This window comes from Heloderma suspectum, chromosome 3 (genome assembly GCF_057233095.1).
Source record: "Heloderma suspectum isolate Gila_16-S chromosome 3, 16-S_ref, whole genome shotgun sequence".
NCBI lineage: Eukaryota > Metazoa > Chordata > Lepidosauria > Squamata > Helodermatidae > Heloderma > Heloderma suspectum.
The window spans coordinates 89652629-89679489 of NC_139460.1; the positions used below are offsets into that span (position 1 = coordinate 89652629).

At 42.8% G+C, this 26861-nt stretch overlaps 1 protein-coding gene across 3 annotated transcripts in view; it reads right to left on the bottom strand.

The window, feature by feature from the left end:
* The window catches only part of BRWD1 (bromodomain and WD repeat domain containing 1), a 78502-nt gene that overhangs the window by 40010 nt on the left and 11631 nt on the right, over nucleotides 1-26861 (bottom strand). For 2 of the 3 annotated variants that reach the window (XM_084843747.1, XM_084843746.1), the window contains exons 12-22: nucleotides 25097-25137; nucleotides 23763-23861; nucleotides 16001-16151; nucleotides 15684-15818; nucleotides 13853-13981; nucleotides 10388-10613; nucleotides 8898-9083; nucleotides 6102-6285; nucleotides 5475-5568; nucleotides 4399-4539; nucleotides 3589-3674 (exon numbers count right to left, since the gene is read on the bottom strand). In XM_084843747.1, coding sequence (XP_084699873.1) covers nucleotides 3589-3674; nucleotides 4399-4539; nucleotides 5475-5568; nucleotides 6102-6285; nucleotides 8898-9083; nucleotides 10388-10613; nucleotides 13853-13981; nucleotides 15684-15818; nucleotides 16001-16151; nucleotides 23763-23861; nucleotides 25097-25137 — 1472 coding nt within the window. Of the gene's footprint in view, nucleotides 1-3588; nucleotides 3675-4398; nucleotides 4540-5474; nucleotides 5569-6101; nucleotides 6286-8897; nucleotides 9084-10387; nucleotides 10614-13852; nucleotides 13982-15683; nucleotides 15819-16000; nucleotides 16152-23762; nucleotides 23884-25096; nucleotides 25138-26861 lie in introns of all 3 variants that reach the window. The other variant, XM_084843748.1, reaches the window with a different exon arrangement.

Consider the following 26861-nt stretch of genomic DNA (forward strand, 5'->3'; position numbering starts at 1 on the left):
AACATTAACAATCTCAGATATGCAGATGATACCACTTTGATGGATGAAAGCGAGGAGGAGCTGAGGAACCTTCTGACGAAGGTGAAAGAAGAAAGTGCAAAGGCTGGGTTGCAGTTAAACCTCAAGAAAACCAAGATTATGGCAACCAGCTTGATTGATAACTGGCAAATAGAGGGAGAAAACGTGGAGGCAGTGACAGACTTTTATTTCTAGGCTCAAAGCTTACTGTAGATGCTGACTGCAGCCAGGAAATCAGAAGACGTTTACTTCTTGGGAGGAGAGCAATGACAAATCTTGATAAAATAGTGAAGAGCAGAGACATCACACTGACAACAAAGGTCCGAATAGTTAAAGCAATGGTATTCCCCGTAGTAATCTATGGCTGCGAGAGCTGGACCATAAGGAAGGCTGAGCAAAGGAAGATAGATGCTTTTGAACTGTGGTGCTGGAGGAAAATTCTGAGAGTGCCTTGGACTGCAAGAAGATCAAACCAGTCCATACTCCAGGAAATGAAGCCAGACTGCTCACTTGAGGGAATGATCTTAAAGAAAAAACTGAAGTACTCTGGCCACATCATGAGAAGACAGGATACCCTGGAGAAGATGCTGATGCTAGGGAAAGTGGAAGGCAAAAGGAAGAGGGGCCGACCAAGGGCAAGATGGATGGATGGTATTCTGGAGGTGACAGACTCGACCTTGGGGGAGCTGGGGGTGGCGACAACCAACAGGAAGCTCTGGCGTGGGCTAGTCCATGAAGTCACGAAGAGTCGGAAGCGACTGAACGAATAAACAACCAATATGCTACATGATCCCCTTCATGGATCACTGCCTTGTTGTGGCGAAGGGGTTTGCATAACTCAGTGAAGCCATAAGCTATGCCGTGCAGGGCCACCCAAGACGGACAGGTCATGGCAGAGAGTTCTGACAAAATGTGGTCCACTGGAGAAGGAAATGGCAACCCACTCCAGTATTCTTGCCAAGAAAACCCCATGGAACGTATCACAAGGCTAAAAGATATGACGCCGGAAGATGAGCCCCTCAGGTCGGAAGGTGTCCAATATGCTACTGGGGAAGAGCAGAGGGTATTTCCAAGTAGCACCAGAAAGAGTGAAGCGGCTGGGCCAAACCCAAAAGGACACTCAGCTGTGGATGTGTCTGGTGGTGAAAAGAAAATCCAATGCTGTAAAGAACAATATTGTTTAGGAACCTGGAATGTCAGATCAATGAATCAAGGTAAGCTGGAGGTGGTATGACCTCAATCATATCCCTTATGAATATACAGTGGAGGTGAGCAATAGATTTCAGGGATTAGACCTGAAAGACAGAGTGCCTGAGGAACTATGGATGGAGGTCCGTAACATAGTTCAGGAGGCAGCAACTCAATCCATCCCAAAGAAAAAGAAATGCAAGAAAGCCAAGTGGCTGTCTGATGAGGCTTTACAAGTAGCTGAGGAAAGAAGGGAAGCGAAAAGCAAGGGAGAAAGGGGAAGATATATCCAACTGAATGCAGAGTTCCAGAGAATAGCAAGGAGAGTCAAGAACGCCTTCTTAAATGAACAATGCAAAGAAATCGAGGAAAACAACAGAATGGGAAAGACTAGAGATCTCTTCAAGAAAATCGGAGATCTCAAGGGAACGTTTTGTGCAAAGACGGGCATGGTAAAGGACAAAGAAGGCAGGGACCTAACAGAAGCAGATGAGATTAAGAAGAGGTGGAAAGAATACACAGAAGAACTATACAGGAAAGATCTGAATGTCCCTGATAGCCATGATAGTGCGGTCACTGAACTTGAGCCGGACATCCTCGAGAGTGAAGTCAAGTGGGCCTTAGGAAACATTAGTAACAACAAAGCTAGCGGAGATGACAGTATTCCAGCCGAGCTATTTAAAATCCTAAAAGATGATGCTGTTAAAGTGCTGCATTCAATATGCCAACAAATCTGGAACACTCAACAGTGGCCACAAGACTGGAAAAGGTCAGTTTACATTCCAATTCCAAAGAAGGGCAACGCCAAAGAGTGCTCAAACTACCGCACAATTGCGCTCATTTCACATGCCAGCAAGGTGATGCTCAAAATCCTACAAGCTAGGCTTCAGCAGTATGCGAACCGAGAACTACCAGAAGTACAAGCTGGGTTTAGAAGAGGCAGAGGAACTAGAGATCAAATCGCCAACATTCGCTGCATCATGGAGAAAGCAAGAGAATTCCAGAAAAACGTCTATTTCTGCTTCATTGACTACGCTAAAGCCTTTGATTGTGTGGATCACAACAAACTGTGGCAAATTCTGAAAGAGATGGGAGTACCAGACCACCTTACCTGTCTCCTGAGAAACCTGTACGAGGGTCAAGAAGCAACAGTAAGAACCAGACATGGAACAACCGATTGGTTCAAAATTGGGAAAGGAGTACGACAAGGCTGCATATTGTCACCCTGCTTATTTAACTTATATGCAGAGTACATCATGAGAAATGCCGGGTTGGATGAATCAGAGGTCGGAATTAAGATTGCTGGGAGAATTATCAACAACCTCCGATATGCAGACGATACCACCCTAATGGCAGAAAGTGAAGAGGATCTCAAGAGCCTCTTGTTGAGGGTGAAAGAGGAGAGTGCAAAAGCTGGTTTGAAACTCAACATTAAAAGAACGAAGATCATGGCATCTGCCCCCTTCACTTCCTGGCATATGGAAGGGGAAGAAATGGAAGCAGTGACAGATTTTACTTTCTTGGGCTCCAAGATCACCGCAGACGGTGACTGTAGCCATGAAATTAAAAGACGCTTGCTCCTTGGGAGGAAAGCTATGGCCAACCTAGACAGCATAGTAAGAAGCAGAGACATCACCTTGCCGACAAAGGTCCGTCTAATCAAAGCTATGGTTTTCCCAGTAGTAATGTATGGCTGTGAGAGCTGGACTATAAGGAAGGCTGAGCGCCGAAGAATTGATGCTTTCGAACTGTGGTGCTGGAGAAGACTCTTACGAGTCCCCTGGACTGCAAGGAGGTCAAATCAGTCCATCCTAAAGGAAATCAACCCTGAGTGCTCATTGGAAGGACAGATACTGAAGCTGAAGCTCCAATATTTTGGCCACCTAATGCGAAGAGAAAACTCCCTGGAAAAGACCCTGATGCTGGGAAAGACTGAAGGCAAAAGGAGAAGGGGACGGCAGAGGATGAGATGGCTAGATAGCATCACGGATGCAATGAATATGAACTTGAGCACGCTCCGGGAGAGAGCGCAGGACAGGAAGGCCTGGCGTGCTATGGTCCATGGGGTCTCGAAGAGTCGGACACGACTTAACGACTGAACAACAACAACAAAGGATACTTCACTGATACTGTTGTACATCAATAACTTAATCTTAACCATCTATGAAATCTCTTCAGTGCGACTTTTCAACATTGCTTGCTTTGTTGATAAACTCTATGCAGCATACATTTTGTAATGAGATGGCTGACAGAGCACATCATCTACCTGAACCCTAAAATATCCTTTCCCAAAAGATCACTTGCCGAAATTAAAATTCAGGATTGCCAAGGCTCAGAGACAAGAAGAGACAGAAACAAACTGCTGCTTGAGGCCAATTTTACCTGGAACTATTACTGTTGGGTTTTTTGTCACTCTTCCATTCTTCTTCATGGGAAGACAAACTCAGTCCGTCACTTTCTTCTGCCTCCTAGATTAAAATAAATAGGCTGAGAGTCCTAAATTATGTCACAATCTTCACACAGTTATTCATTCTCCTGCTCCTTTACCACTACTAGTTTAAAGCTGTATCAAAGGTTTTAAGAGTAATGAAAACAGAAGAATATCACTTCACTACAATACTTTTTGTGTAACTGAGCTTAGGCTAGAACAGGCCTTTCCTTGCAACAGCATTCAAATCATAAAAGCCAATATACATTTCTAGAGGATTTGTACAAAATTCTGGATGCTAAACAATTTCTTAGGCCAAAGTGCTTCAATAGAAACAAAAATATATCTACTATAAGAGTAACATTTAACTACATCAACTACGAAGGAGACAGTGCTTCAAAACACTTCCTACACAACAGGAAAAGGTATGCCTCTACAGCTTTACCAAGGTTTAACACATGTAGAATTTAAGACATCCAGAACTAGCTGGAATCAGTTCCTACAAATTCATCAGTAATATACTCATTTAATAAACATGACGCAAACTACATTTAAAGAAGAAACTGATTATGTAGTAGAACACATCAATATGCATGACTGAAATATCAGCATCTTGCATGTAATCTATGCTTACAGTCATCAATTCACAGTAACAGACTAATTGTATCTACCTTGCCTTTGCTGGCAACAGCACAGGTTTTCAAAAAATTGGAAGTCAGAATTTCAGGTAGCTCCAATTATTAAAGTGAAATAGAAGTGTTCACCTGTTCTATCAAACCAAAACAGTCATCTACATCTTCACTAGAAGAATCCGATTGTTCAATGTTATTCTGTGCTCTATATGTTGCATATTTACGTCTATAAAGCCTCCTCTTGGATTGCATCAGTGAATCTTCCGAGTCACTCTGAATTAAGAGACATGAAAGAAGAGCCAAGTCAGGGTTGGAAATATGCATTACTGAACTATTGGATTCAATTCCATCAGAACTGAAAGCAAGACAAGTAATTTGTCAAATTCTAAACCAGGGGCAGAATCCAACGGGGCGCTTACACCCCACCACTTCTGTTGCACAAGTGGCCCCCACCACTTGCACAAAGGTGATCTAGCGTTTCCGGGGCAACCTGAAATGAGCAGGAACGCTTGTTTCTGGAAGAAGGCAGGTTGGCGGAGCTCATATAAGGAAGTTCCACCAGCCTGCCTCCTTCCAGAAAAAAGCATTTCTGCTCATTTGGGGGCTTCTCCCTTGCATAAGCAGCGGGTCCCACTTGCACAATGGAATTGGTGGTCCCCACCACTTGCGGAAAGGAATTGGCAGGAGCGTAACCACCCCATTGGATTCTGCCTCAAACATACAGCTAGTCTGGGTGTGTTTCATACAACTTTCTGCAAAAATGACTTAGAGACAAAATGTAACAATCAATCCAAATAACTGGCAGGAAAAGATAATATCCATGCTGCTTACCAGCTACCTCTCCAGTCCAATCAAATACACAGCTCTGATCACTAAACTGTTGCCTGTGACTTAAGTGCTTGGGCTTTCATGATAAATTTCAAATATTTTAAATACACATAACCCTTCTGTGCACAAAACATTTATTCTTGGTTGCAATTTGAACAAGCATACATAGAGGAACAAAGCAAAACATGTACACAGGGTGGTGCTAGTTGTATTTTTCACTGCAGTAGCTTCCACACTCAGCAAGCTTTGCACACAGTTCTTACACAGAAGTAGTTCCTTTGAATTACAGCCTTGTGTACTCTCCATGTTATTTGTAACAAAGAGCTCAAAATACACACACACACACACACACACACACATTTTTTATGGGCATTTCCTACCTTTTCTGAAGACTGAAACAATTTCCTTTTCAGTTCTGTTCTATACAGCCATTTCTCCTCTTCTCCTTTTGCAACTCTATACTCCTCCTGATTTCTAAAAGAAAAAAAAAATATTTTGAAAACTTGTCAGACAAAGCAGAATCACAATTGTGAAAGATAAAGTAGTTACATGAAACAAGTATACACCAGAGGACATGTTTCAAGTTTAGGCCCAGTTGTGCTTCAACTAAGGCTACTCTTTGCCAACAGCACTTTAGTCACTTAAATAACCTCTTTGGCTGAGAATCAGGATAAAAATAAAATAAATATAAGTGTAAACCAAAATGTTATGGCTCCTGCAAATCTAGAATCAGCAGCATGGAGATGAAAGGTGAGAAGAGGGCCTGTTTCTGAGGTCAGAGTAGAAGGGAACAAACTGGCAGCAAATAGACCAGAAACAGTAACTTTACAGTGATCCAGGAAACCTTTTGGGAAATGTAGTTTTCAGGAAGTGAAAAAAGATCTATAAAATCCAAAGATAACCCCCCCCCACAATACTCCCTGCCTGCAGGCTCAAATCTAAAATGAGGCAAATGAGTGAATACTGCTAGCTTCCACAAGAATGTTTAGCTCAATAGGCCCACACACCTGAAAATACTGGATGTTACTTCTGGAACAACTACTCTCCGTCTCCAAGCTTGGAGATCTCTCTCTGTGGCAATCTGACTCCTTGGAGCATTCTGATGCATCTGACGCACACCTTCCACTTGACCACTACGCCTCAAGCCAATATTAGGAGGGGATTGGATATCCAGGCTTGGCCTCCTGAAATCTAAAAAAAAAAAAAAAAGATATTCAGTACAGGTGAGCAAACATTCTAGGAGAAGACAGCTTTAGCATCTTCCGTCTTCTATTAAATAATGTATTTAATATTACAGGCTAGCTATTGTTCTGGGTGACTTGTCACTCTCCGGACCACTCATCAATGTCTAATGAACATAAACAAGGTAATATGAATCAGGTTTCATCTGGCATCAAAATTCAGTAGAACGGTCACACAACTCACCTTCCTGTAACCTAGCAGGTAGAGGTACCTGAATATTTGTAGATAGTCAGGGATGGTAGATTTGAGTCTAGCATACACTGTTTGCACGTACAAGGCCAATATGGTCTCAGATGAAAATTAATAAAAATCAGTCCAGTGTATAAAATCCCAGTAGAAATTAATGCAGGTAAAAATTAGCAGAAAACATTTTGAACAAAAATAATTGCATCTAAGTGTCAAAAGGCAAAGAAAACAGAAAGAGTTAAAAAGAAAAGGACAAATCAAGAACACTTAACCTAATCAGAGCTGTTTATGAGCAAGAATCCAGTATAGGAAAACTAGCTCGGTGCCAAACTAGATTGTAATTATAATAATGGAGAAGTGAAATCACAAAACAAAACCCCCTTCTCCCACTTCAAGAGGAAAAACAAAAACTGGATTTCAGAGTCATCAGAAACAAACAAGAATATGTAAGAAAAGCTGGAGCTAAGAAGCAATAACTAAGTCAGCCTAGTGAAGAAATACAGTCTCTTTTGCACCTCAAAATTGTTTCCTGCTCTGATTGGTTGTTACTTACTTTCTCCCTTCCCCTTTCTCATAACTAAAAATCAGCTCTGTGTTCTCTAATGGGATACTGAGAAAAAAGAACTGTAACTTCAATTTCTCATTGTCGAAAGACAGCTTCCTTTGTTTTGAAGAGGCTGAAGACATCCTAGGTGGCTTATCAGGGAACATTCTAGGCCCCAGAGCCATAGGAAGTATCCAACTTTATATATTCATGGAATGGTTAGTGAATCCCCAAGAATTTCTCCCCCACCCTTCTTGCCAAATGGAGGTGGCAGTCACAAGAGCTTACTTGAAATCCTAGCATGATGAGTATCATTCTGCACAACATTTTGATCACTGGATGAAAATGCCCCTATCTGGACAGGGATAACCTGGCTTCAGTTGTCTATGCTGTGGTAACCTCCAAGTTAGATTACTGCAATGCACCTTACGTGGGTCTGCCTTTGAAGATGGTTCAGAAGCTGCAGCCTGTGCAAAATGCAGCAGCCAGACTGAAAACAAGGACAAGGTCTGAGCATATAAAACTGATTCTAGCCCACTTGTACTGGCTGCCTGTATGGTTTTAACCTATAAAGCCTTACATGGCTCAGGACTGCAATATCTGACGGAGTGCCTCTCCCGACATGAACCTACACATACACTACGTTCAACATTTAAGGCCCTCCTCCAGGTGCCACCTCCGAGGGAAGCTCGGAGGAAAGCAACAAGGGGGAGGGTCTTCTTGGTGATGGCCCCCCAATTATGGCATAATCTCCCCAGTAAGGCCTGCCTGTTATCTTTTTGGTTAAGATCTTTCTCTTCACTCAGGCATTTGGCAGCATATGATGAGGTTAATCAGTTCTTAGATTTGTCTTAATATTGATTGTTTGAAATAAATATAACAAATAGTTACATGTGGTCTCTGTGTGTGCTGTCTGTTTACATTTTTGTCTATAAATGGTTTTACACTTTTTATAATATATATTTTCAATGGTTTTTAATCTCTGTAAACCACCCAGAGAGCTTCAGCTATTGGGCGGTATAAAAATGTAATAAATGAATGAAAAAAGATTTACATGCTAGACTTGTTAACATCAGACCATTTCCCATCAACTCCTCAGGTTTTCCACCAAACTTACTTTAAATTAACTTACTCTGTTGCCACTGACAAGAGTCTCACAATACACAATTTGAAATAAAAGCAGAACATAGCTAGGTTTAGACCAATCTTAAGCTTTAGCAGGTTTTGCTGTAATGGGAGATTTACAAAATTAATGTAAAATACAGGCATGTATACACCTAGAATTTACAACAACAGAAAAGAGTTAGAAAAAAAACTCATGATGCACCTCTAGATGCTTTATTATCCTATGTAGTTTTCAGTATAACACATTCCAATTTAAGTTCTAAAATATATTTAATGGTATTAATCATTTTCTGCTACATGCTTCTGCACTAATAGCCAAACAAACCTTCTGCCTGTACAGTAACATTAGATAGGAATTAGCGATGATGAATTAAGCCGATCCCCTCTCTGAGCAGCATGGAGAAACAGTTTAAGGAACTTCTAGTCCAACTGCAATAGAATGCACCAAATTCACTTGCACTATACACTAACTTTTCTGACTGGATTTAAGAGTTATACTTGCAGACTGGATTAGGTTCTTTCTACAAATGCGATGAAGTGTTTTCTGGGAAATTAAATGGTATTCTAACTGGCTTTTAGACAAATTAGAAAGCACTTAGATCTCAGTAGGACACATCAGTATGCATACTGCACCCATATTAGAAAGAGATACAAATGAGCAACAGACATTTATATTTTTCCTCTAATCTTCAAAGCAAGCACTGACCTCTTCTAGGTGTTCCTTCACCATTTTGTAGTCCAGATGGAAGAATGTCTTGGTCTGTACCAGTTCTTTGGTCTTGTTGTTGCTGCAACTGTCTAATCATGCCATCAAGTATGCTGGGTTCCAGACTTTGTTCATCCTGGTCAGCAGTCTGTTGACCTATTACTTGCTCCACAACATCTCCATCAACTTGCAAAATTCAAAAGCAAAAGCAAATATATATTTAACCATATTAGAACAATTACTAAAATTTTGATCCCATTCTCACCCAAACTCACCAGTATGATATTATAGCAGCAATCCTATGGTCCCTGGGAAACAGAGCATCCCCAGGACCACAGGATATTTCAGATTCGCCCTTCTGAGGCCACAGACACTCCTGTGACCTTGGGAGGGGCAATCCAAGATCAGATCGTTCCCCCCTCCCCCTCACAGCCACCGTGGAAAGCACCATGGCAGCTGCTTTCCAAGGTTGGAAAAGTGACCCTGGCTTACCATGTAGATGTTAAAAAGGGGGCATTCCACTGGGCTGGGAAAGGAGGGGAGACGCTGGGATCCATGGGATCCTATGGCCTCTCCATCACCTGTCCCTGCCCACTACAATAAATGAACTAGATGGGCTCAGAGGCTCATCTAGCTGAATTTTTGTTTTTAAGGAGGAATGGGAGGAGAAAACGCCTCCATCATTCCTCCCACCCTACCTGACTCTTGCAGGCAGGGCTTTGGATAGACTCAGTGTAATCCATAGGATTGTGCTCTTAAAATACAAAGTGCTTTACAATCCTATTTTTGCTTGCCCTCCCAACCATCATGAAAGTCAAGTCAATACTTCATCAATACAGATGAAAAATGGAGACTATTTGTAGCCATGGCCAGAATTTAGAGTGGCTAATGTTGCTAGTTTTTCCCCGTTAGCCTTCCTTTAAGAAAGTGCCTTCCAAAACCTCCAAACTGCTCTTTACATTTCTGAGTTCAAAAAGCAGTTTAGAGACTAGGTTGACAAATAAATTTAAAAAGAGAAACCTAGGAGAAATATCCAAGGTTATACCTTATCCTCAAAATGCATTTGGGGGCGGGGGAGGGAGCCTAAATTCGTGCCTACCTCAGAACTTGCAAAAACCATTATAAATGAATACACAGGGAAAATACACTGGGTGAGTACACTGCTTAAAATCCCAGCTTTAGACAATCTAATTAGCTTATAACTATCTGCTTTGAGACTTGACAGCTTTTCAATTTGAGTTAAACACATTACTACAAGTTCGCAGCATTAAGGGTCAGTATAATTAACCAGTTAAGCTGCACAGAACTGCACTGGGCCCAACAGCTATTTGTATTGAGCAAGGCATAACTAACATTACATAGCCTAACCATATAAATAACACAACCCAGCTACTTTAAAGCTCTATCATAGGTTCACATCTATTTCTTTTATATTATGTCATGTTTTGATATTAGACTTAGAACCAGAGGCTGAAAACTGCCATTCGTACTTGTTGCTACATATCCCAGCTGAGGAATCAGATGTTCATCTGCACAATTCTCTCTCCCTGGTACCAACCGCTGGTATTTTGTTGGGTGGGGGTTTCCATCCACATCTACCAAGAATGGCGGGGGCATGAGGTGAGGAGCCTGTTGAGTTTGCTCATCTAGGACATAATTGTTAGAATCTCGAATCAGTGGTCGGTAGTCAGTATGGAAGAACATCTGATCAGGAATCTAGAAAGAAATGAAGCTTATATATAATCAACTTTGAAGGAAAAGAAGAGACATTAGAAATTACAGTAAGTTTAACTCCAGAAGAATGAAGGAAGAGGTGGACTTCCAGCTAGTGCCAGAAAGCTGTAATTTGTTCTATGAGGAATATGCAATGCATTTCAACCACAGGTCTTCCTCAGGGGGAAAGAGTCTTCATGCATCTTATTCCAATCCAGCAAAAACAGCTCACTCAAGAATATGTTTCTTAAATATTGCTTTCTAGCATCTGTAAGAGATCCATTTCTTCCTCTATTCTAGTTTCATCACCATGAAAAGCAACATTTCGCCCATTAACAAAATTCCCTACTAAATATTTTTGGTGTACCACATGGGATAGTATATTTGGGACATTCAGGGTGACCATTTTGTAAGACCTTGCCAAATCCAGGTTGAGCATGTAGGACTATATAGGGTTCAAAGTTTTGGGTCAATATATAGGCCCAATACCAAGTAGTTGAGCTGTCAGTTTTACACTTTCATCAAGGGACAATCCTAGTATAACACATTGTTAAAAACAGCATACGTTAAAAAGATAATTAATGTTTTAAATTTGTATAATGACAAAACACCTTAATACACATGCCTTTATTAGAATACTGAAGTAGGGTTTTAACTTTAAAAGAATAAAACTCTTTAGAAGGACAGGACCTTTGAGAATGGAATAAATCTTAGTAATACACCTGAGTTAAAAAATGGCCTTCTAAAAAAATGCCCCTCAGTCTCAACCCCTCCAAGTAAGTTTTACCCCAACAGACTGATCAACTAATGCTTTAGCTCCAACCCACTGACCTGGTTTGCATGATCATCACAATTTAAACAAGCCTTGTTTAAGCTGTGGCATGTGATGGGTGGGATTTAAATAATCACTGCCCCGGTGCAGCTTGTCATGTTTTATGAACCCAGGTGGCATGGCTTGTTGGAGGTTATTTGAGGTTGCTTAATCCCCCAACAAGCCATGCTGCCTGGGTTCAGACAACAAAACAAGCTGCACTCAAGCAGTGATTATTCAAATCATGTCTGGCACATGCTCCAGCTTAAACCCACTGTGGTGATCATGTGAACTGTCTCACTGTAGTTTATTAGAGCATGAAGAATGACATGCTGGAGCATTCCTCTCTCTCATGGGCCCAGCCTGAGAGATTTCCTGGTCTGTTGAATTATAGTTCCTAATTATATCCAAACCAGGGAACTGTGGTTTAAGCACTGCCTACAAAATGGCCATTGTTTGATCCCGTTTGCAAACTAGGCTTTGTAAGCAGCATTTAAAGCAGAATTTCCCAGTTCGGACATTACAGGTAACTGATTTAACAGACCAGGCACTTGCCAAACAAGCTCAAGAGCAGAAGGGAAAGCTCGAGTTCATCTGCACTCTAAACAACTAACAGGGTTACATCCAAACTACAGTGGGGAGAAAAAGTTTGTGAACCCCTTAGGATTGTCACATATTTACAACTTAAAATATTAGATTTCAATCTAACCCCATAATCCTAGAAAAAGAACGATAACCTGATTAAACAAATGACACACAAACTTGATGCTTTTTCAACATTTATTTATCCGCAACTGATTCGACATTTAATATCCATATGTGAAAAAGTACGTGAACGTTTAGGTTCAATACTTGGTGGTACTCCTTTGAGCAGCGATGACTTCAAGTAAACTGTTCCTGTAACTGTTGGTCAGTCTCTCACATCAGTTTTGAGGCATTCTGGCCAATTCCTCCTTACAGAACTGCTTCAACTCAGTGACATTTGAGGGCTTCCTTGCATGAACAGCTCGTAGGTCCTATGAACAGGTCCTGCCTATGAACAGAACCTATGAACCGGTCCTGCCTATGAACAGGTCCTGCCACAACATTTCAATGGGGTTTAGGTCCAGACTTTGACTAGACCTTTCAAAAACACGGAATTTCTTCTTCCACAGGCATTCTTCTGTAGATCTGCTTGTATGTTTAGGATCACTGTCTAGTTGCATGACCCACGTTTGGTTCAGCTTCAGCTCACAGATGGATGGCCTAACATTCTTCTCTAGAATCTTCTGATGGACTGCAGAATTCATGGTTGTGTCAATGATGGCAAGCTGTCCAGGTCCTGAGGCAGCAAAGCAGGCCCAAATCTTCACATTTCCACCGCCATGCTTGACAGCTGGGATGAGGTTCTTCAGTTCAGACCCAGTGTTAACTTTTTGCCAAACATAATGTTTCTCATTGAGGCCAGGAAGTTCTACTTTTGATTAGTCTGTCCAGAGAGCATTGTTCCAGAAGTCTTGCGGATCACCTATGTGATCTTTAGAGAAATTCAGACAGGAAGCAATGCTCTTTTTAGAGAGCACTGGTTTCCTCCTGGCTATCCTCCCATGAACACCATTCTTGTTCAGTCTTTTGCTGATCATGAATCATGAGCACTCACATTAGCCAAGGCGAGACTGGCCTGCAGATCCTTGGATGTTACCCTGGGGTTCTTTTTGACTTCTTGGATGATGCGCTGGTTTTTTCTTGGGGAGATTTTTGTAGGATGACCGCTCCTAGAGCAACTGTGGTCTTGAACCTTCTCCATTTGTAGACTGTCTGACAGTGGATTGGTGGACCCTCAAATCTTTAGAAATAGTTTTGTAACCCTTTCTAGACTGATGAACAGCAATTAAGTGTTTTTCTGAGGTCCTCAGATATGTCTTTTGATGTGGCATGTCATATTTCCACACAACTGTATAGTGAAGACCAAACCCACAAAGCTTCTGATCCTTTTATAGGGTGGGGCCTCCCAAATTCATCCTTGAAGATCTATCTAATTACTTAAACACCTGACTCTAATTATTCCCTTTAATTGAGCTGATGCAACCAGGGGTTCACTTACTTTTGCACATACCCTGACTCTTAAGAATTCACTGCTTGCCCAATTTATAATCATTTTATTTCACAAGACACGGAATTGGTTAATACAAACCCAATCGGATATTTAGAAAAGGACTGGTTTTGATTCACAAAATCTATCATGGTAAAACTATGGAATTTCCATAATTATCATAAGGGTTCACAAACTTTTTCTTGCCACTGTTTGTCTGACACTTGAAGGTCTACATCAAACACATGAAGCAAAAGACAAGCTCAGGGGAAACAGAAGGTTAGTATTAAATATATTTATGAACATCACTAACTTTACTGGCAATGCTGACTGGAAAAAGCTACTATTAAACTGAAATACCTTTTCATAAGGTTTGTTACAACCAAAGCCAAATATCAAGAGATGCCCATGAGAATCTGTACAGGCAAAGTGTTGGCCATCTGATGAAAATTTGCAATCGAAGACAGCACCATGACCTTGTCCTTCAATCTAAATCAAAACAAAAAGAATTGAAAAGTATTCTGACAATCTTTAAAGAATCACAGGAACATAGGAAGCTGCTTTATACAAAATCAGACTATAGTCCAACTAGCTCAGAATTATTTACTCTTACTGGAACTTACTGGGTTCTTTGTCAGCCCTACCTGGAGATACCAATAACTGAAACCATCTGCTCCACCACTGAGCTACAGCCCTTCCCCAATTGACCAACATTCCATTAGAGCAGGGGTGAGCAATCTATGACCCTAGGCCCAGTTTAATGTAGGCTTCAGCCTAATTTCAGAAGTCCCCTGCAACCAATCAGTTCAGACCTCTGGCAAGAGCAATCTGTCCCTCTCCCAGGAGCCCCCAGGAGAGAAGAAAAAAGGAATAGTCCCATCCACCTTTGGCTCAGCCTCGCCCACTCCTAGCAAGCAGCCCCCTGGCAGAGTATCCTTAATGGAATGCAGCTCTCAACAGCAAAAAGTTTCCCACCCCTACATTAGAGAATCTGTCTCATTTCTTAACAGTAACACTCAATTCTTATTATAGTCTACAGTACTTTCAATGCATTATATTAAGTTCTTAAATCTATAATGTGATATGCATGTGGAATTATCACTAGAAAAGATGACATCAACTGGAGGACTAGAAGCAACTGTGACATTCAAGAGACCCAGAACTGTCACTTGAGGCACAGGTGAACTCAGTGGCATGGAGCACTTTTTATCAGCTTAGGCTAGTATACCAACTATGCCCTGATCTGGACAGAGATAGCCTAGCTACAGTTATCCATGCTCTGATAACTTCTCGTCTGGATTACTGCAATGTGTTATACGTAGGGCTGCCTTTGAAAACGGTTGGGAAACTTCAGCTGGTCCAAAACAGGGCAGCAAGACTGTTTACAGGGACTGGCCAACGAGCTCATATTACGCTAGTACTTTTCCAGCTGCACTGGCTGCCAGTCCATTTCCAGGCCCGATTCAAAGTGTTGGTATTAACATTCAAAGCCCTAAATGGCTTGGGGCCAGGTTATCTGAAGGATCGCCTCCTCCCATATGTGCCTGCCCGGACCTTAAGATCATCCTCAGCGACCCTCCTCTGTGAGCCCCTGCCAAAGGAAGTGAGGCAGGTGGCTACTAGGAAGAGGGCCTTTTCTGTTGTGGCACCCCGGCTGTGGAATGAGCTCCCTGGTGAAGTTCGCCTGGCACCTACATTGTATTCCTTCTGGCGCCAGGTGAAGACCTTTTTATTTTCCCAAGCATTTTAGCTTTCTAGACTTTTAGCTTTGCTGTTTTAAATCTGTATTTTAAATCTTTGCATTGCTGCTAGGTTTTACACTGGTTTTATTCTGGTTGTATTGTTATATTGTGGTTTTAATGTTTTTATATTTTATACTGTTTTACTGCGTGCTTGTTGGTTTTAATTTTTGTGAACTGCCCAGAGAGCTTCAGCTATTTGGGTGGTGTAGAAATGAAATGAAATAAACAAATAAATAAATTTATAGCAAATCATAAAAGGCAAGCACTTAAATGAAATGCTGTACAAAACAGCCCTTTTAAAATCCACTAGTTTACACACTGCAAGAAGACAGGAAACTCGTATATGATCACAATTGTTCACACAAATGGATGTATGTTGGACACAGAAGAAAAAAAAAAAGGAACACACACATTGCTGAAAGAGAAATAATTTTAACATGAATACTTACTATGTTAAAATAATGCTTCATTTGAATGCCTTTTGTTATATCCCAGATAAAGATATTGCCATCATGCCCTGCAGACAACATAATCCTGGAATCAAATGGGTGGGGCTCCAAAACGAACACTTCATCCACATGCCCCTTTTGAATAGGAGTAGATACATGAATTAGTTATGAAGGTAGCTGGAATGCTAATTTTAGTGACAGCGACTTTGGAATACTATGGCGTGAAATTGTATATGATAAAAATATCTGACCAATTTTTATATTAAATATCACTTTCTGAAAACAGTATTTTAGAAAACATAGCAATCATTGCATACCGTGAGATCATGAAGCAGCTGTCCAGTATAAGAATTCCACACTTTGAGCAGATGATTGTTCACTGCAGTAGTCACCAAATTATCATTTTGACTCCAAGCTATCATGGTCACTTTGGGCTTCATAAATTTATCCTCTTCTGAACACAAATCACTATACCAAATAAAATGAACTATTTAATAGTTTAAAGCTTTATTTTAAATATGTTAAGTCTGGCAACAAAACGGAATTAAGAGACAGGTTGCTTACCTGTAACTGTAGTTCTTCGAGTGGTCAACTGAGCATTCACGCATACGAACTCTGTGCCTGTGCAGAGCCCCATTCAGAAAACTTCTATAGCTGAGGAATTTTTGGTGGGAACCCTCCCCCGCCATCGCAGTGTGCATGTCCCTGGCAGGCTCCTACTTATTCCCTCAGTTCCTTGAGACCGATCATTGTAGCCTCGGATCCAAGAGAATCCTCAAGTATCAACACATATTGACATTGACACCCAAGTGGGGATCGTGGGTGGGCTTTGTGAATGAACAGATGACCACTCGAAGAACTACATTTATAGGTAAGCAACCTGTCTTTCTTCTTTGTGGTCTCTGTGCATCATACATATGGGCAAATAGGAAGCTGACTGGAGGTGGGTCGGTGTCTATTGCAACACAGTGGACAAAGCAGCACGCCCGAATGAGCAGTCAGCTCTGGCCCATACATCCAGTCAGTAGTGGTAGATCAATGGTTTTGACCAGGTCGCAGCTCTACAGAGTTCCAGAATGGCAACTCCCATATCAAATGCTACCCACATAGCCATCACACAAGTTGTGTGAGCTTGAATGGGGCACACCGTTCGAGACCAGTCAACTCATATGCAAGACCTATTGCCTGGAGGCAAAATGTTGCAAAATGTTGGGAGGCAACATGAGGCAAAATGTTGTTGGGAGATGTGACGACCTTTGTTCTTGCAAATATAACAGATGTAGAGACTGTCTGCCTCAGCCTGCGACTTATAAAAAGCCAGCACCTGACGAATGCCAAGGGTGTAAAGTGTCAACTTCAGCAGGGTAGAAGAGAAGAAAAGAAGGCAGGATAAATCATATCCTGATTGGGATGAAACTGACACCGCTTTAGGTAGAAAAGTGACATCTGGATGAAGGTCCACCTTATTCCAGTGAAAAATAAGGTGGGTCCACACACAGTGCACACAACTCACTGTCATGCCTGGCCAATCTAATGGCTACTAGAAATGCTGTTTTGAAGAAGGAGGAAATCCACCACTGCGAGTGGCTCAAACGGCCTGGTTGTTAACGCCTGTAACACAACAGACAGACTCCCAACTCAGTACCGTATGTCAGACTGGAGGTACAAGATGTCGAATTCCATGAAGGAACTGCTTAGCCAGTGGAAGGCTTACAAGCGGCATCGAGGATCCTCTGTACCGCAGCCAGGATGGGGGTGATAGTACTGATCATTTGGAGAGTGTGGAAGTCTGGGTGTTGGACTTTCCCTCCATCCCAAGTGAGTAGATTTGGGATCACCAGCAGTTGAATGTAGTCGGTCTGTGCTAGACAGAGAAGAGGGGCAAACCAGGTTGCCTCAGCCACCATGGCATGATCAGAATACAGTTCATTCCATCTGTTCCAACCTTTGCCAGTGTCAATCTTGGTGTCAAGGGGAAAGAAGGAAACAAAAAGAACAGGGCGCCTTCCCATGTGAAAACAATGGCATCCCCTATGGAGCTCAGTTCCAGATCCGCCCTGCAGCAGAACATTGGACAAACGGCATTCTCACTCTGTGCAAATAAATCCAGTTAGTGTGCCCCAATGTAGGAAGAGATCTGCCAGTACCACTCTATGCAGCTCACACCCGTGGGAGGCCAGGAACATTGACTGATCTGATCTGCAAGAATGTTGTTTGTATAGGCATCATGGATCTCTACCAGTGCAATCCGACAGGGGACAACAAATGGAAAATCTGAAGGGCGAGATCAACAAGATGACGAGACAGCATTCTTCCCTGCTTGTTCAGGTAAGCGACAACGGTCGTATTGTCCAAGACCACCTGAACAACTCCAGCTCGAAAGCTCTGAGCACCTCGTCAATGACCATCAACTCCACCATATTGATATGTCTCGTGGCTTCTGAACCTACCACTGTCCTTGCACTGTCAGCAGCCCACAGCAGGCACTCCATCCTGAAAGTGATGCGTCGGTGGCCAGGACATGAGATGGAGAAGGCTGCAGGAATGGCATATCATGCAGGAAGTTGGTGCTGTGGGTCCACCAGCCCAGCAAGTCTTTAACCAGATTGGGAATCCAAAGCCAGTACATCCCACATCCCCTATGGGATCGAAAGCTTGGATAAAGCAATTTTGCAGTACCCTTGTGTGAAGATGAGGGTACTACACAACTGATGTTGTTGTGGCCATCAATCCCAGGAGACACTGGACTTTACCACCATAGTATTATAGCCGTCAATCAGTTCCTTCACCACAGCAATTAAGGACCGAGCCTTGTCTTGTGGAAGGAATGCCCAGCCAACCTCCGAGTCTAATTGCGCTTCAATGAACAGGAGCTTCTGTGTCAGCCTGAAGTTCTATTTCTCTACATTTATGTAGAGCCCGAGGGTGTCTAACAGGCCATAAGTCATGTTGATCAACTGAAGAAGATCCCACCTGGTAGAAGCAATCAGCAGCCAATCATCAAGGTAAGGGTAGAACTCTATCCCTTGGACCCTCAAGAAAGCAGTCACCACTGCCATGCACTTCGTGAAGTCCCTTGGCACTGTGGTGAGCCCAAAGGGCAACACATGAAACTGGCAAGTGTTAGTACTGATGGCTAAGTGGAGGAAGCACTGGTAAGTCCTCTCAGTAGCAATGTGAAAATACGAGAACCAGTCTCCTTTGCAAAGCAGTGAAAGGACCAAAGGATCCATACCATATGGAACTTCTTGGATGTGATGAAGGATCAGATGAAGCCCTCCATCCTTCTTCAGCACCATAAAGTACCAAGAACAGAAGCCATCATGGAGTCAATGGGATGGTACACGTACCATAGTCCCTTTCACCAAGAGCACTTCTACTTCATTCTGGAGTGCTGGCGAATGGGTTGTCGATTGAATGACAATGAGTGGAGGGAGAGCATTGAACTTGGTTTGGTAGCCCTTCCAGATGAGAGAGAGGACCCAAGAGTCTGATGTTATGCTGGACTACACCAGCAGGAAAAATACAGGAAAGTCTACTTATTTAAAACATTTCTTGGCCGCCTTTCAGGTCAGAAGCCCTCCCAAGGCAGCTAACAGCAATACATAAAAACAGTTAAAGTATTAAAAGTGATAATAACATAAAAACAATACAAGCCAACAATATAACCAGCAACAATGTTAACAGCAGTTAATAGCAACAACAGCAGACATATCTACAGAAGACTACTGTAAAATAATATGTTTTCAAGGCCTTCTTAAAAGCCTGCAATGACAGATTATGGTGGACCTCTGACGGCAGCTTGTTCCAAGGGTGTAGGGCCACTGCAGAAAAGACCCTCTCCCGTGTGATCACCCACCTGACTGCTCTCACGGGTAGGCAAATGAGAAGGGCCTTTCTTTCTGAATTTGAAGTGCAGACAGGCTGATATGGGTGAAGGCAGTCCTTCAAGTAACTTGGTCCCAAACCATTTAAGGCTTCAAAGGTGAAAACCAGCACTTTGAATTGGGCTCAGAAACACACCGGAAACCAGTGCAGCTGATGCAATATAGGCATTATGTGATTAAAGTGCCATGCCCCCACCAACACTCGGGCAGCCACATTCTGCACAAGCTGGAGTTTCCGAACCGTCTTCAAAGGCAGCCTCATGTATAGCACCTTACAGTAGTCCAGCCTGGATGTGACTAGTGCGTGGATAACCGAGGCAAGGTCTGTCCTCTCCAGATAGGGCCGCAGCCGCTGTACCAGCCTAAGCTGGTAAAAAGCACTCCTGGACACTACAGCCATCTTGGCTTCCCCAGTTAGCTCAGAGCCCAGGAGGACTCTCAGACTGCACACTCGGTCTTTCAGGGGGAGTGCAACCCCCTCGAAGACCAGTTGTAAACCTCCATGTAGTTGGTTTTCCAACCCACAGTACCTCTGTCTTGTCTGGATTAAGTTTCAGCTTGTTTGCCCTCATCCATCCCAAAACAGCCTCCAGACACTGGTTCAAGAGTTCCACAGCCTCCCTGGGATGTGCAGATGGAAACAAGGGGTAGATCTCAGTATCATCCGCATACTGATGACATTTGAGCCCAAACCTCCTGATGACCTCCCCCAGAGGTTTCATGTAGATGTTAAAATTTCTGAAGATGGGGCGAAGAACAGAGGAATGAAGACAGAAAGGGAAGCGTCAAAAAGTGACGTTTGTTATCCCCGTCACCCCTCCCGCAGGGGCCACAACATTTGGATGCCAAATGGTTTTTCAGTGTGGAAGTCGGATGTCTCTAAGCTTGCCCAGCCCCAGACTGTTGGTGGTAAGGATAGGAGGCTGGACAAGACCATCAGTGTTGTTTGTACTGAGTGGGTGGCTGGCCCAACCCCATCCAGGGTGCAGTGTTTTTTACCTTCTGTACAGAATCCATGGCCTTGTTGGTCATTGCACTGAATAACCCTTGCCCATCAGAGCGTCAATCTTCGATACAGGATCGGGGCACTTAAGACAACCCTGCAGACCTCAGCCAGGCATGCCATCTCAAAGCCACCACACCAACCATGGCTTTGGCATTGCAGTTGACTTGGTGTGGGAATTATTAATCTGTTGCCTAGACAGGAGCATAGCCTCACCCTGAAAAATCCAGGCCAAATCTCTCTTTGTCCTCAGGAAGATGATCAAACAAGTTCTCCATTTTCTCCCCCCAAAAACAACAGAGAGAGCCATCACCACCTGGTAGTTGGAATCTTTGCAACCCAAAGTGGCAGAGGAATAGGTTCTCCTGTGTATTACACCTAACAGCCACTATTCCTTGCCCATGGGCTTGAAGACCCTTCAAGTCTTGTCCTGAGAACCTCTGACGATTTAGAGTTAGGAGCAGGGTGTGTGAACATGAGTACCACATCTTTTCCCTGGATGCGATACATGCCTTCCAGGCTTTTAGATCTAGGATACATCAATGGTGGGGCCTTCCAGGAATGCTGGATAGTCTGAAACAGTGTCAGAAGAAGTGGGATCACCACCAGAGCAGAGGTCTCAGTATGGACCATGCCAAACACCAGATCCTTGACCCTAGAACTGGGTTGCTGTGTTTCCAAGCTCAAGGTCTGTGCCATGCTAGTCTGAACATTGACCCAAATCCTCAGATGGAGAAGCCAGGTCCTGGGCACCTACTGCCGTCTCAGGGAATGAGATGGAAGGAGCTAAAGATAAGTGTGATGTCGAATCAGACCGATACTCATCCATACCAGACACAAACATGGTTGCAACTAGATTAGGCTGTTGAGAGCACTGGCTGGACTGTTATCACAGGCTGTACTTCCAAGGGCTCGAATGTAGTGGGAAGAGTCATGCAATGCTCCACCAGGGGCAATGAATGTAAAGCACACAGTGAAGGTAGCATGGATGAAAGCAGGCAGGCAGACGGCTATTAGTGTCGGCTGGACAGGTACTGACAAACACCTCAGGAGAGGCACAGCAGTGGCGCTAAAAAGCGTTTGTCATCGAAAGGCCTCGAGACGGTTGCCAAAGATGTGGGTTGGTGTCAATAAGGGTCAACCCAAGAACCATCAGTGCAGTTGTAGTAATACTCACTCCTGCTATCTTCCTATATCTGATCTTCCCAGACACAAGGTCTCCTGTGAGGCATATCCCAATTGCACCATCTATCCCATTTGGAAAACAGCAATCAGGACCGATACCTGGGCCATTCGTAGAATCTAGGGGCATGTCCCCTGCATACCAAGTAGCCAGAAAACATTGAGTTCAGAGACCCAGCACACCGTGGAGATGGCTGCCCGTATCAAAGGGATCGATCTTAACCATCAGTCACCATCCAAGTGAGCTGCGGTGTCCAAGAGCTGTCTTTTATTTGCCCTCCAGTGTAGGTGCTATTGGGATTGGGTCTTGAATTGGTACAGACTGTTGTATCAGCAAGTACAGTAACTGCAGTGTAGTGGGGAATCGCACTGGTGCGATTGATAATGACTGCCTCAGTACTCAATATTGAGTTGACCCTTTTCTTAGAGTCCTTTTTCTTCTTCTTAGGCTCAGAAGATTTTGGAGTTGTTGCCAAAGATAGTGTCAATGACCACCGAGGTGTAGGTGGGTCATGTTGGCTCGGAGATCACCCAAGTGTGAGTGGTCAGACTGGTTCCATGACCGCCCAGCAGGTAGGTCACTTCATCCTGTAGGCAAAGTCTGACCTGGGGGTGGGGGGTGAGGCAGACTCCGATACTTGTACAGAGCGCACTGAGGATGGTGCTTCTGAGAGATCCTCCAACGGGTCAGCCCTGGGCCATAGGTTTTGCCAGCACTTCTACAGCTTCAAGTGTCTTCTTCCACAACACAGTACAAAGTCTGTCAGACCAATGGCACCTAGCCTGCTTTGTAAAAGCCTGGCAATGTGTATAGGTGACCACCTTGTGTCCCCCTTCAAGACGAAGAGGCAGAGGGAATGGCCATCCATGGGTGGCAGCTTACTTCCACAACGGACACACTTGTGGAAAGGGGCCAGTAGGGCCATATACCTGGAAGCGATAAGGCATTCACAAAGATAGCAGAAAATAAGTAATAAAATGTAAAAGACTGAAATAACGACAGAAGAATAAAACCTCAGCAGTTCGCAGAAATTTGCTTACTGAACGGAGAGACGTTCCCAGTGAGGCTACCACAATAATGGTCAAAAGAGAAGTGAGGGAATACGCGGGAACCTGCCAAGGGCATGCACACTGGGACAACGGGGGAGGGCTCCCGCCAAAAATTCCTCAGCTAGAGAAATTTCCTGAACAGAGATCTGTGCAGGCACAGAGCCCACATGTGTGATGCACAGAGACCACGAAGAACTAAAACTGAACTGATCCAGTTGTCAAATAAAAATTAAACCTACAACTATTGATACAGAGATGTAGCAAACTATCCCAAGACAGCATTTAAAGTTAAGCCTTTTGAAATACAAGCGTCAGACTATATTGGGGATCTTGTTACAGAGAAGGGTAAAACAAGCATTTCACTACAAGCAACTAAACCCATAAAAGCCATGACTATTTTCAAGTGAAAACAAGCCTAACACTCCCACACAACTATGCACAAACTTCAATATAAGGGCTTTTCATTTTTTTTTTATTATTCAATTTATTAATCGCCCATCTGGCTGGTCACCCAGCCACTCTGGGCGATGTACAACATATAATAAAAACAGTTTAAAACAATAAAATTCTACAATAAAAACATTTTCTAAAATACCCTAACCCACCCCAAATGCCTGCCTGAACAACAACGTTTTTAATGCATGACGGAAGCTCATTAAAGAGGGGGCATGACGGAGTTCCCTAGGGAGGGAGTTCCACAGAGTGGGGGCCACCACAGAAAAGGCCCTCTCCCTCGTCCCCACCAGTCTAGCTGTCCTGGCTGATGGGACAGAGAGAAGGCCATCCGAGGCTGATCTTGTTAAGCGGCCTGTCTGGTGCTGCTGGAGGCGCTCCTTAAGCGCCTTAAGGAATACATTTGACCACAGTATTCAGAAGCTTTCTCCAGATTATAAAGTTGTAGCAGATTTCACAGTCACTTACTACCAAAACTGCACAAATCAACTACACTATACCTACCCAGGTAATTTGTCAGCCATGTCCAACAAAACGCTCTTCCACTCAGCTTGCTGGAATTGCCAGATTCGGGCTGTTCCATCTCTGCTGCCACTTATGAACCTTGGCATAAGTTTAAAAGATACTATGTGACATACAAAAGATAAGCATGGTGTTCAGATTTAAAATAGCATCTTTCATGAGTACTTAAATATACTTACTTGCATATACAAATAGGAGTATGAATGGAGCACAATATCATCCAAAGCAGGGGTGGGCAACATATGGCCCTCCAGATGTTGTTGGACTAGCAAGTCCCATCAACCCTTACCACTGGCTATGCTAGCTAGGGCTAATGGGAGTTGCAGTCCAACAACTGGAGGGCCATAAGTTGCCCTGCCCAACTCCAAAGGCTGACCTCCATCCATATCCAAACACACGTCCTATGGGCATGGGGAAGAATTGCACAGGATGTTGGGCAGTGCTGGTGGTTTCTGGCTCTGCCACTTAACATATGAACCATAGAAATAACAACAGGCTTACTCTCCCCTCTCTCATCTTTTCCCCCCAGTCAAACACACACTTTTGCTATAAGTAGTAAAGTTTCACCATCTAAAAGCACATATACAACTGTACCAAAAGCTCTCTCTAATCAAATACTAAAACAAGTATTTTTCTGTTGAAGGTAATAGGTGCGTTTGTGATACAAAGTCATACTAATGCGGCCTCCATGAGGTCTTCTTCCCACAAACTACAAATTATTCAGTTATGGCAGCCACTAAATAAAGGCCGTGCAGTGCATCTCAGAACTGGATGCCTGGTGCTTTTCTGGACCAAGCTAATATATGTCCTCTCCTCATTACATGACTGCACACACATACCATTTCTTACACTGAAGGAAATGCATATACGAAATTAATCTTGTGTGAACAACACTGAAGCTATACTCCTCTACTCTCAATTGAAATATCTTAAAAGGCAAAGATTAGAAGAAAAAATTATTGGACTGTTTCCTGGGGTTAAAGCTATTAGCCAGTCATTATGGAAAAGACTCAGTCGTGAGGCTGTTAAAAAGCCTTAAAGAATAGCATTCCCAGAGGATATATTGTAAACACTGATCCTTGCTACAAAGGAAAAGAGGAGACTTAAATCTGGTGAAGGTAACTGGAATTTTAACAATATCTAGATGGTCAAAGTCTTTTTGTGAGCACAAATAAAGAGGTGGAATAAAAATTCTGCACATTGTTCAATATGAGTATGCAACAGAAGGAACTGTTTTTCCCCATATATTACAGTAGTGCTAGATTTTCTTAAAGCTCTCTAGTGTACTACTTTTTCACTTAGCTTTATAAACCTACCTATCATCACCATTAGAAAACTGAATGCTGTCAACTTTATCCTGCAAGAGAGAATGATACGTTAAAATACAATGCAAACAATGCTAATTAAATGCTTTAAATCACCAAACTACTGTTTGATGCAAACAAGGAATTTTCATTCTAAAGATTATAATGGACTATCAACATAAAGTAAAGATCTGATTATTCTCCAGGTGAGAGTTAAGAACCTAAGAAGAACCTTTCTGGGTAAGAACAAATGTCTACCAAGTCCAGCTTCCTGTTTTCCACAGTGGGCTAACCAGATGTGTCTGGGAAGTCCACAACCAGGGCATGAGGACAACAGCTCTCCCACTGCTCCCCTGCAACGGGTATTCACTGGCATACTGCCTTAGAACCTGGAGGTTCCATACGGCCATACCATACAGGTGACTAGTAGCCACCAACAGACCCATCCTCTATGAATCTTTCCAACCCCTTTTAAATCTATCACATTTTATACCAGTAAATTCCTTAAATTAATCACATATTGTGTGAAGTACTCTTTTTTAATCTGTCCAGAATCTTCTGCTAATCAATTTCAAAAGGTACAGAAAAGGGCAACTAAAACAGATCAAGGAGCTGGAGCAACTCTCCTTTGAGGAAAGGTTACAGTATTTAGGGCTTTTTAGCTTGGAAAAAAGGCAAGTAAGGAGCAACACAATAGAGGTGCATAAAATTATGCATGGTGTGGAGCAAGTCAATAGACAAGTTTTTTCTCTCTTACACACGTAATACTAGAACCCACTGTCATCCAATGAAGTTGAATGGTCAGATTAAGGGACAGATTAAAAGAAGTACTTCACACATCACATAGTTAAACTATGGAATTCACTAACATAAGATGCAATGATGGCCACCAACTTGGATGGTTTTAAAATGGAATTAGACACATTCATGGAGGATAAAAACAAATTCATGGAGAATAAGGCTATCAATGGCTACTATTATTGTCTCTATATATCATCTCATTAGAGGAAATATGCCTCTATATGTCAGTTGCTGGGCAACATGAGTGGAAGGATGCTATTGCATTCATCCTGTTTTGGGCTTCCCACGGGCATCTGGTTAACCACTGTGTAAACAGGATGCTGGACTAGAGAGACCCTTGATTCCACATGACTCTTACGTTCACTGGATGAGCCAAGCTCTAGTACTGTAAAAGAGGCAAAAATTATATCCATTTCTCCACACCATGTATAATTTAAATGCCTATGATGTCCCCTCTTAGTTGGTTTTTTCCTAAGCTACCACACACACACACACACACACACGTACGTAGCCTTTCCTCTTAGGGAAGGTGCTCCAGACCACTACTCATTTTGGTTGCCCTTTTCTATACCTTTCCCAGATCTACAATGTCCTTTTTGAAATGGGGTTCTCAGAATTGGAATTTCGTGTACAAATATGACTGCACTATAAGTTGTGTAAGGGCATTATGACTCTGGGAGTTGTGTTCAGATACCTTTCTGAATAATTCCTAGCATAGATTTTGCCTTTTTCACAGCTGCCAAACATTGGGTCAACTCAGCAATTTTTCTCAAGACACTTCACCAAGAAGATCCTCAGTAGTAAATGTAATATTGATAGGACAAATTGTATTGTTCTTAACATATTATTTGTCCTTCATAATGGTGTAACACTAAAAAATCCACTCCACTTAACCACAGAGCTGGTTCATACAGCTCTGTAATTCACACTTGGTTACCAGTTGTAATCCCAATTTGTTTCAATTTTCAATGCTGTT